This window comes from Sapajus apella, unplaced genomic scaffold, assembly GCF_009761245.1.
Source record: "Sapajus apella isolate SASKATOON/1434 unplaced genomic scaffold, GSC_monkey_1.0 scaffold3, whole genome shotgun sequence".
Classification (NCBI taxonomy): domain Eukaryota; kingdom Metazoa; phylum Chordata; class Mammalia; order Primates; family Cebidae; genus Sapajus; species Sapajus apella.
In genome coordinates, this window is record NW_022436943.1 from 33,403,635 (window position 1) to 33,415,715 (window position 12,081).

The 12,081-nt window shown below is 34.8% G+C and overlaps 1 protein-coding gene across 2 annotated transcripts in view; it reads right to left on the reverse strand.

Moving 5' to 3' along the window:
• Positions 1–12,081, reverse strand: part of NUDCD1 (NudC domain containing 1) — a 71,854-nt gene that overhangs the window by 41,520 nt on the left and 18,253 nt on the right. For both annotated transcript variants that reach the window (XM_032251962.1, XM_032251971.1), the window contains exons 3-5: positions 9,738–9,923; positions 6,483–6,663; positions 3,148–3,330 (exon numbers count right to left, since the gene is read on the reverse strand). In XM_032251962.1, the coding sequence (XP_032107853.1) occupies positions 3,148–3,330; positions 6,483–6,663; positions 9,738–9,923 (550 nt within the window). The remainder of the gene's footprint in view (positions 1–3,147; positions 3,331–6,482; positions 6,664–9,737; positions 9,924–12,081) is intronic.

The window sequence follows — 12,081 nt, forward strand, 5'->3', positions numbered from 1 at the left end:
CCTACATCTCCTGTGAAGAGATTTTCATACAGAGGGCCCTCTCTGCTCCATGCACAGGCAGAACTCCAGGCACTTGGGGTACCCACTCTCCTAGATTAGGAGGTTCATGCCATTCCCTAAACCCTGTCCAGAGAACTTGGGACTGTGGGGGGGCTTCCCAGCTCCACACCTAGGCATGCCTGTAGGCATTCAGTGGCTGCCAAGTGGATTCTCCCTTGGTGCTGGTGCTTGTTCCTGCCCTTGGGGGATATGTAGACAGATCTGCCCAGTATGGTCCTGCCCATCTTGGTCCAAGCTCCCCAGGGCTGAGCAGGGAACTCAGACAACTGTATATTCCAATAATCAGCCCATTGCCTAAGGCAACAAAGAGCTTCTCCCAGTAAACAAGGATTAAATATATACCCAGCTGCACTGGCTGCAATTGGCTCTTACTAATAAGCACCATCTACTGGCTTGTAGGTTAAACTACACAGCCAATATATAACCTGCCAACAGAAGTGCACAAAGCTATGAAAAGCAAAGCCCAAAGACCCTACTCAGCAGTCACACTCCCTAGAGAAGGAAAGAGAAAGAAATAAAAACAACAATATTATAAAAAAAGAAAGAGAAAGAAAAAAATCCTACCTGCAGAAAAATATTACAAAAATTAGAAGTGGCAGCATCTCTAGATAAGAAACCAGTGCAGGAATTCTGGCACCACAAAAAAATCTGAATGTAGTGACACAACAAAAAATATCACTAGCTCTCTAGAAATGGTCCTTAACCAAAATGGAAACCTAGAAATAGGAAATAAAGAATTCAAGGCATGGATTGTAAGGAAGCTCAACAACATCTGAGACAAGGTTGAAAATCAACACAAAGAAACTTCTAAAGCAATCTAAGAAATGGAAGAAGAGATAAACATCTTTAAAAGAAATCAATAAGAGCTTCCAGAATTAAAAAAAACTCACTTATGGAATTTCAAAATACAATTGAAAGTTTTATCAACAGACTGGACCAAGCAGAAAAAAGAATTTCAGAACCTGAAGACCAACCAGTCTTTCAAATTAGCCCAGCTAGACAAAAAATAAAGAACAAATTATTTTTTAAATGAACAAAGCCTTTGAGAAATTTGAGATTATGTAAAGTAACCAAACCTATGAACTACTGGTGTTCCTGAGAAGAAACACTAAACAAACAGAAAAATATATTTGAGGGAATAATTCAGAAAATTTCCCTACTTCTGCTAGAGAGGTAGACATCCAGGTACAAGAAATCCAGAGAACACCTGAGAAATACTATACAAAATGAAGATCACCCAGGCATATAGCACTAGACTGTCCAAGGTCAACACTGAAAGTAAAAACCTGGCCAGGTGCAGTGGCTCACGCCTGTAATCCCAGCACTTTGAGAGGCCGAGGTGGGCAGATCACGAGGTCAGGAGATTAAGACCATCCTGGCCAACATGGTGAAACCTCATCTCTACTAAAAATAGAAAAATTAGCTGGATGTGGTAGCATGCGCCTGTAGTCCCAGCTACTTGGGAGGCTAAGGCATGAGAATCGCTTGAACCTGGAAGGCAAAGGTTGAAGTGAGCCGAGACTGCACCACTGCACTCCAGCCTGGCGATAGAGCAAGACTAGTCTCAAACAAACGAACGAACAAAAAGCAACCCTTAAAGGCACCTAGAGAAAAGATATTACATACAAAGGGGACTCCAATAGGCTAACAGAAGGCTTCTCAGCAGAAACCTCACAAGCCAGGAGAGATTGAGGGCCTATTTGCAGAATTTTTAAAGAAATTCCAACCAAGAATTTCATATCCTACCAAACTAAGCTTTGTAAGTGAAAGAGAAACAAAATCTTTTCCAGGCAGGCAAGCACTAAGAGAATTAGTTACCACTACACTAGCCTTAACAAGAGATTGTTAAGGAATTTCTAAACATGGAAACAAAAGAACAATATCTGCTACCACAAAAACACAAGTACAGAGCCCACAGTCCCTGTAAAGAAAGTACAAAATAGAAACTACAAAGCAACGAGTAACAACTTCATGATAGAATCAAAACTTCACATAACAATATTAACCTTAAATGTAAATGATTAAAATAACCCATTTAAAAGGCACAGAGTGGCAAGTTGGATTAAAAACAAACACCCAACTGCGTTCTTGAAGAGACCCATCTCACACATAACAACACCCACAGGCTCCAAAAGTAAAGGGCTGGAGAAAAATCGACCATGCAAATGGAAAACAAAAAAGGGCAGGGGTCGCAATTCTCACATCAGATAAGACAGACTTTAATCCAACAACAGTAAAAAAGGACAAAGGGCATTACATAATAATAAAGGGTTCAATTCAACGAGAAGACTGAAGTATCCCAAATATAAATGTGCTCAACAGTGGAACACCCAGATTCATAAAACAAGTACTTCTAGACTTATGAAAAGACTTAGCCACAAGACAATAGTGGTAAACTTCAACATACCATTCACAGCATCACACAGATCATCAAGACAGAAAACTAAAGAAAAAATTCTGGACTTCAATTTGACACTTGATCTAACAGACATCTATAGAATACTCCACCCATCAACCATAGAATATACATCCTACACATCTGCACACAGAACATAATCCAAGATCAAACACATGCTCAGCTATAAGGCAAGTCTCAATAAATTGTAAAAAATCAAAATCATACCAACCATACTAGAAGAAATCACAGTGGAATAAAAACAGAAGTCACTGATACAATTATGTGATTCTGCCCTTAAGGAACTTACTTTTAGTTTAGTGTAAAAGGTAAGAACATGTACATTAACTTATTTTAAAAAATTAATATCTTCAATGCTATTCTACTAATACCATCAATACTAATAATAGATATTATTTATTTGATAACTATTAAGCATCTAATCAAGGAAGCTAATAAATGATTTTTTAAAAAAACATTTTTTTGGTAATGACAAAATGATCAAATTAAACCAGTTCATACTCTTAAGGTAGCATATCTTACAAAAGACTTCTGGAAAATACATAAGAAAATAAAGAAAAAATTACACATCTATCTTGCCCTTGTAGAACTATTAACCTATTTGGGAAAACAAAAGACATAAATATATGTTTACGCAAATACAAACAAGCTCTGTTAAGATTAAAAATTACCTTTGATTTTCTGTGACATGTCTTCATCCATATTTTCTTCAAGATCTTGACCAACCTGAACAAACGTGAAAGACTTGTAGGAGACAATCATTAGACCATTTCCATCGGGCTCAATAGCAGCATAATGTGGCACTGACTTTCCACGGAGAATATCATGCTTAATAATTTCATATTTTTTATTATCTATAAAAAATAGTATTTTAAAACAAAACATTACAAATAAAAACTATCATCAAAATATTCTGATATTTAAATATTGATTTTAATTATAATTAAATACTTTTAATGTATTTTTAAAAGGTACACTATTATGAATCTTTTCATAAGGATAAACAATTTACAACCTAATTTTCTGTAACTAAGTCCCTATTTTAAAGTACTAGGTCTGTTGAAATTTGTTCCCAATTGTCCTGTCCAATGTGGTAGTCACTTGCCACAAGTGGCTACCGAAAATTAAGTAAAATTTAAAAATAAATTCCTCAGTCACACTAGCCACATTTTAATTGCTCAATAGTCACACATGGCTAGTGGCTACTGCAATGAATGGTACACATATAAAACATCCAACTTGGAGAAATTTCTATTAGACAGCAGTGCCCTAGAACTCCAACATAACTGGCTCTTGGAATAATAGCTTCTATATGACCAACATCTCCTTGACTAAAGCCTGTCTGCCTCTTCATCAGGTACATGATTAGCATCTTCTTCTGAAAAGCGTCACAAATTGAAGATAGGGGGAAACATGCAGTGTGGACTATTTTTCTGCCTGCTCTAACTCCTGATAAGTGGCATTTTAACACTGAAATACATTTATAGCAGAAATGATTTTTTTAATGAACTCATTTATCTATATGCTTATAATTAAACATAATTAGTGCCACTTTTAACTCTAAGATATAAACAATTAACTGTATTCCAAAAGTTTCTGACAAATTATATTTTCCTATAAAGACAGTAATTTTTTGCTTTAAAATGTTCTCAAATATTTTAGCTGACCCCATACCTTTACCTAGCTGTTGCTCTATTAAAAGTGGGTTGTACTTATAGGCTTCATACTGAGTAGTCAAAAATCACAACTCAATGTCATAGTATTATGAGTTATACATAGTAGTATCATCTGTTCTAAAATGTCATTGTTTTCACTCAAAATCCCCACCTACATTCACACATTTAATTCACACATTCAGAACAGGTTTGTAATTTAATAAATGAACAAAACTCCTATACTCCTCTACAGATACGTGCAGGGGCAAGAGTCCTACTTGGCTTTAAAGATCCAAACATAGACATTACATTATTTATGGGTGGCCTTTTCCAACATGCATGGGACAGAAAAGAAAAGGAAGGTCTCAAAAACTGGATTCCATGGTTAAATACTCGTAAAAAATGCTAGGTTAAAATTAAATGTAAATTTTCTTTTTCTTTTTTTTTTGTTTGAGACAGGGTCTTACTCTGTTGCCCGAGGTAGAATGCAGTGGCACGATCACAGCTTACTGCAGCCTCAAACTCCCAGGCTCAAGTAATCCTCCCACCTCAGCCTCCCGAGTAGCTGGGATTATAGGTGCATCCCACCATGCCCAGCTAATTTTTTTGTAATTTTTTTGTAAAGACAGGGGCTCACTATGTTGTCCAGACGGGTCTCAAACTCCTGGGTTTAAGTGATCCTCCTGCTTTGACCTCTAAAACGTTATTTTAGAGTAATATTTAAATATGTCAAAAATGTATAAAATATATAAAATTCAAATTTCAATTTCAATGTCCACAGGTAAAGTATGACTGGAACACAATGATGCTCATTCATTTATATATTGTCTATGGCTGCTTTTGCACTGGATCAGCATTGTCGGATAGTTATGACACAGATCTTATGGTTACCAATTGGGACTTCAAAAAAGTTTTCTAATATTTAATCTAAAGTTTAAAGTTACTGTGTTCCTCCAGAGATGAAACTACAACGCCAAAAAGAACTAATAAATTATACTGAATTCTTCAAAGAACAAATCTAGCAAACTTATTCAGTTTCTTTATAAATGATTTTGAGATATCTATTAGATAGATGACAGACAGACAGATAGATAGATAGATAGATAGATAGATAGATAGATAGATAGATGGATAGATAGATAGTTTGCTTTAGAATAAAAGGGCGAACTCTCAGGAATCAAATACTAATAGTCTTTATTGAATTGCAAACTAGCAGCTAGGGTGAAGAAATTTCTATAGAGAAGAATGATAAGCGAACTTACGTTAACTTATTCATAAATGAGTCAGCTTAATAAAAACTACTGAGAAAAAGAGCATAGAGTCATTATGGAAACAAGCACTCTCAGTACTCAACTACAATTAAAAAGAAAACACTCGATGAGTCAGTAGGAACTAAGCAAAGGCAAAGAGAATTCTTAATACCATTAAAGAAGTCCTAATTAATTCATGAGATTGTAATTTCTTTTTTTTTTTTTTTTTTTTGAGACGGAGTCTTGCTCTGTCGCCCAGGCTGGTGTGTAGTGGCATGATCTCAGGCTCACTGCAACCTCCACCTCCCAGGGTCAAGCAATTCTCTGCCTCAGCCTCCTGGCAGCTGGAACTACAGGCACCTGCCACCACACCCGGCTAATTTTTTTATTTTTAGTAGAGATGGGGTTTCGCTATCTTGGCCAGTCTGGGCTTGAACTCCTGGCCTCATGATCCACCTGCCTCAGCCTCCCAAAGTGCTGGGATTACAGGCGTAAGCCACTATGCCCGGCCAAGATTGTAATTTTTAATGTCAAGTTAGAAGCTTGACAGACAGCTTCAAACAGATCAAGGTTCAGGACCTTTCTAAACATGGGAATATATCAGGTGAGAAAAAGTAACAGTTTTCCTAAATGTAGAAACAAATAATGAAGTTCAATTAGATTTAAAAGAAATCATACTTGTAATTTAATAAAGATATTAATTTCCAAGTAGGTATTTATATTTATTTACATTTAAATAATACTATAATTTATTAATTTACATTTAGTTTTAGGTATAAATTTTTGTGTATTATACATATAAATGCATATATTTTTTAATACATTAAAAATATGCCTGTTAAATTATTCAAAACTTATATAACAATGTCTTTTTTAATACAAAAGGCATAATTGGTTGTGGAAGCACACTGCAATTTTTTTCTATTAACTATACCTGAACAAAAATGATCTATACATATTCATTCCACCAGTGGTGGCAGGTGCCAGGATTATAACACAATGCCTAAGAAAAAGCAAACAGCATTTATAGGGACAGCTTTGCGTTTCAACATCTACTAAATAATGGCAACCAATAGAGAGAGTTTCAGAATTTTGTTTTACCTTTATTTTTGTTACTAATAGTGACCCACTCCAGAGAAACATAGAAACCACTTCCTTTCATATCCAATTCCTCTTTCTCTATTCGAAGAAGTAGGATAGCTATAGAATGTTCTTCAACATTTAGCAATGAGATACTGTGAATTATGATAAAAGGATTCCCAAGTTCTTCATTAAACATAATCTATAAAACAAAATGACACACACACAAAAGTGTACATAATTACATGAACACAGATAGCATAGAGGGAATACATAGGATTCTGGCACTCCAACAATTATTTTGGAGACTATTTATTACAAGAAATTTTTTTAAAAAAGGCCTTTACATAAAGACTGCAAATTTAGATAATGTTCCTTGAGGACAGAACTTTAAAGAAAATATTTATTTGTACAACAACAACAAAAAAACTGATCAGTAGTAGTCTTGCCTAAAAACAGAGAAAACAGGGCATCCAAATAGCATCTAAAGGAGAAAGCAAACTAAAAGGTAATCTCCTATAAGAAAGAAATTATCAAGTGAAAAAAGTGTACTACACAGAAGGAAGAGGCAAGGGCAGGTCAGTGTTCATTCCTCCAATCTGTTATCCTGTCTCTTACATGATTTATTTCTACTTGCTTCCTCTCAGTTTCTGGATATTGTATATGAGTGCGCATGTGTGCATGCCTTTTTCCTACTGTTTTTTGTTTGTTTATTCTCTTGAAGTTTACCAAGGTAAGAGTCAAAAATACTGAAGAATAAAGCAACAAAACATTTACTTTCTCAAAAACAAAAGAAACCTATTAGCATTTAAGAATAAGTTAACAAACTCTATTTAAAATATAATCTGAAAGTGTTTTTTCAAAAGCAAAAAAGCATCATACAAAAACACACAAAATCTTATCAAATTCTTTCTTATGCCACAAACAAGATCTCAACAACTGTTATATTCTTAAGAGTAAATACAAAATAGGGAAGGTTTTAAGGCTGCTTCCTAAACAAGATTTCCAAATAAAATATGGATAGGTGACAAAATGCCTAACTGAAAAAAAGGTAGCTCTTTAAAAAACAAACAAACAAACAAACAAAACCCCCAATACATGAAATCTCCACATATCTGCTCCTACTTGGAAATCTTATAAAGAAAAGTGTGCTTTAATGTCATCAACTTTCCTATGTATTTGAACATCTGCCAAAACCATTCAAGTAGTAGGCCTTCAGAATCCATTCTAAAGATTTCCATAAACAGAAAAAGCAAAAATTGAAAAAAAATTCCTTAAATACACAAAACAGAGATGACAGATGAAGAAAGGTTTTTATTGGTTTACTGGGTTTTGCTTTTGTTTGGGGAACAGTGGAAACAAAAAAAGGGAGAACAGAAAATGACAAGTTTTGGCAGGTACAAGTAGCTAGTTTATTGTTTCTTTCTTTCTTTCTAGTATGAGTGAAAGGAACTGGAAAGAAACCAAAGGAGGAGACTGCATACTTTTAAAAACTGTTAGGCTGAAGTTTCTAGTTTTCTGAACAAGCCCAGCATCTAAATTGTGATATCGTAGATATATAGCACTTCCATGGTATTAGAGGCAACACATTTGGAAAGCAGGCTGTCTCCTGTAATTTCTTTCTAAACTTCAGTAATCACCACCACCACCCTTGGCCTCCTTTCCCCCTACCATGCTCTGTAATCACTTCTACTTTTAGCTTCTTCTCTATTACACCAATTCCCCTAAAGTCCGAAAACCCTCCTGAATTGTTTTGTAAAGCGACCAATATTCCACAGTATCTCTCCCACCTAAATTAATGCCCATGTCTCCTCCCTCTCTCACAAGTACCTCATCAAAACTATTATTAACTGAAAACATCTCTGAAGGATGCTTATTTACTTAGAACACTAAAGAAGGCACAAGGTAGATTTAAGTTTCTAATCGATTAAAAAGATATTGAAGGCCTAATACTTGCCAAGGGGATACACAAAACAAAACCAAAAAAATATAAACCCGTATGAATCTCCTTCCAGTGGAATGTGTGGTATTCTTTTTAAGATGAAAGTGAGCCAAGTAGGTATGTTCTGTTCAAAATCCACAGAATCCATACAGCTCAATACCAGATAAATTCCCACTCCTATGTCGCCTGCCCATCATTCTCAAAATACCTTCCAACTGTTTCAGGTAGCTGTGCTACATACCACATTACTTCTGTTTTTCAGAAAAATAAAAGTTGTTACTGGAGACCAGAACAGAAATTGTCACAGTATCCAATGGATATCTGAACCTGTGAATGCAACAGGCTCTTGAAAATAGGCTACTGCTCTTCTGGTTATTTACTGTGTATTTTGGTAGTATAACATTTAGGGAAACTTAGTAAGATAGGTAAATTTGGTAAGATACTATATACTATATTTGGTAAATATAGTAAGATACTATAATTTGGTAGTATACCATTTAGGGAAACTTAGTAAATAGGTAAACCATTTGGTTCTAAGACCTCCCTGGTTTTTTTCAAGTAATTAAAGCCTGGTCTTTGCAGGCATCCGTTGGTCAGATGAAATTATTTTATAAGATGTAAATATATTGAACTCACATCTCTTTATTTATCCAGAACTAAAGGCTACCTGTTTAGGTTCAGACAGTAGCAATATTACAATACACTTATTAGTGTAATTCAAAGGAGCTGAAGCAGTAAATTTTTTTATTATCTACTTGGCATCATTTTCTTCTACTTTCAAAAACTGTAGTTCTAAAGAAAGTAATTCCTTATTTATTACCATTAAAATCTAACCTATCCATCAAATTCATATCTATTTTTTTAAAGTAAAAATGTTGTCTTGGAGATTGGCATGTAACTACATATTTATATCATGTATTTTTCTAAGTAGAGAATATTCTGGTAATTTGACCAATGTAAACATCCCAGGAAATCTAACATAACAGTAGAGGAGAAAAACATCCTAATGTAAGCTTTTGGTCAACTCTTCTTCAAGAAGGAGGAGGCAATGTCAATGCTTAGTGAAGTGCTCTACATATATAAAATATCTGCTGAAAAATGAATGCAATTCTTGACAACTGCACTGACTCCAGATCAAAACAGGAATGGTTAATGTATATGTTTGTGAAAAATACACATTTTATAATTTAGTTAAAAAGAGATCCAAAACATCATATACAAAACAAACAACAGATCATATGTAAACTATCCTTGAAAAGTGTCATTTCAAAATAAGTAGGGTGTAATTTACATATACTTTCTGAACTTTGCATAAGTCTTAAACAAACCCTCACCTCCCATTTTTCAGAAGCACTATTTCCACGTTCACCTGTTCCAATGACATACAATCTTCCAGTTCCATCTGACAAGGTAACCCAGGTAGAAGATGTGAAATGGACAGATGCACAGAGGCGATTGTCACATGCTGTCAAATCTGTAGGAAGTCGAAACACCTCTCGTGGTTTTCCTAAGGCAGTGTCCTAAAAAGAAGATCAAACATTATACATGAATCTCTTCCTCTTCATTGGTCCCCACACACACAAAATAAATATCTGTAGTGTGGTGGTTTCTCTGCTCTTAAGAGTTGGAGTCTAATTCCTCTTCGAGTGTGAACTGTCCTACTGATTCACTTTTAACAAAAATATATAGTATATGTGACAGATGGCATGTGACTTCTAGAACTAGGCCATAAAATACTTTATATCTTCTACCCCACTCTCTCTCTTGGATCGCACATTCTGAGGGAGGTTAGCTACCACGCCATGAATATGCTTAAGGTAGCCCCGTGGACAGAACCACATGGGGAGGAAATGACAGCTCTTGCCAATAATCAACATTCCATGAGTTAATCATTTCAAAAATGTATCCTTTAGCCCTAGTCAAGGCTTCAGATGATGGTAGCCCTGGCTAATATCTTGGCTATAAACCCATGAAAAATCTTGAGCCAGACCTCCCACCTGAACTACTCCCTGATTTCTGATCATAGAAACCATGTGATATAAGTGGTTACTGTTTTGAGTTACTAAGTTTTGAAGCTGTTGTATAATGACAGAAAATTAATACAATGCAGTAATCTAGGTTTCACTCTCTTAATTTTAAAGTTAAAGATAAGTATTTTTAACCCACTAGTTGGATATACCACATCATGTTCAAAATGACTACAGAGACACCAGTCTGCAGTATGAAAACACTACATTTAGCCTACTACCAATCTAAGTTTTTGTTAAAAAATTTTAATTATTGTCTATGTAGTTACAATGTAAAGGCTATAAGTTGCTGCTATGGTTTGAATGTGGTGTCTTCCCTAAAAGTTGGGTTAAAACCTAATCACCAAAGTGATGTTCCTAGAAGGTAGGGCCTCTGATCATTAGGGCTCCACACTGGTGAGTGGGATTAAGTAACCTTAGAGAAGGGCATGAAAGATAAAGTTTGTTGCTTTTGCTTCTCTCTGCCTTCTGTTATGTGACGATGTATTAATTAGGCCTCTTTTTTGAAGAATGCAATGTTCAAGGCCTATCTTGGAAGCAGAGACTGAACTCTTACCAGACACCACACCTGCCAGTAACTGGATCTTAGACTTCTCGGCTTCCAGAACTCAGAGAAATAAATTTCTGTTCTTTATAAATTGCCAATTCTCAGGTATTTTGTTACAGCAGCACAAATGGACTATGAAAGTTACATCATTAATAAGTTTTACAAGAGAATACATTTTTAAAGGTCTATAATTCGAAAATAAACTTCCTCTCATATACCAAACTGCACTCAAATTCAACAATTTGTTTTTGTTGCTAAACTTTTCAAGTTTTGCTATAGGAGAAAAGTAATCCTTTATATCTGTATTTCATTCCCTTCTCTTAGAACTTAGATCGATCGATCGATCTATCTATCTATCTAGCTGTGTGTGTGTATATATATGTATACAAACACACACATATATATATATATTACAAAATTTATGTAAACTATATACAATGTCCTTTTTGGTCACAAAATTTTTGGTCACCCATTTTTTCTTTCTAAAGCACCTAACTTAGCTTTCTCTGAAACAGCACCTTTCCTCCCTTTCATATTTTACTGCTTTATATAATATTAAATAATAAATATAAAATGGCAAGCAGAGCTCACATTAAGTTTGTAGAATGATTAAATCTGAGTATCAGTGATCTCAAACCACAAGCAAGAAACAATTATGCCAGTATTGTACTAAGTAGCCTAATAACAGTAAACATTAAGCTTACTGTTGTCTTCCATCAGTATGTTTCACAGAGAGAATAGAGACTATAAATTAACCCATTCAGTCTGTTAAGTGGAGGTCAATCAAGATAAATTTTACTGTAGTTCACGTCATTTAGAACATGATGTGGTATTTCTAGTTAGTGAAAAAAAGAAAACAGACTAGTCCACAAATGTTACTGGGACACCAGAGAACTTCTTGGAAAAATTAAACTTAATCTTTCCCTCATACCACACAAAAATATTCCATATTCCAGTAGATCAATTGTCTAAATATGTTACAGGAAAAGAAAAATAATAACATTTTTATAATCTTAGGATGGAAAAAGTCTTTCTATATGCAAATAAAAGACATGCAGGAGAAAGGGAGATAAGTATTTGTCACAAATATAACTCAGGGCTAAT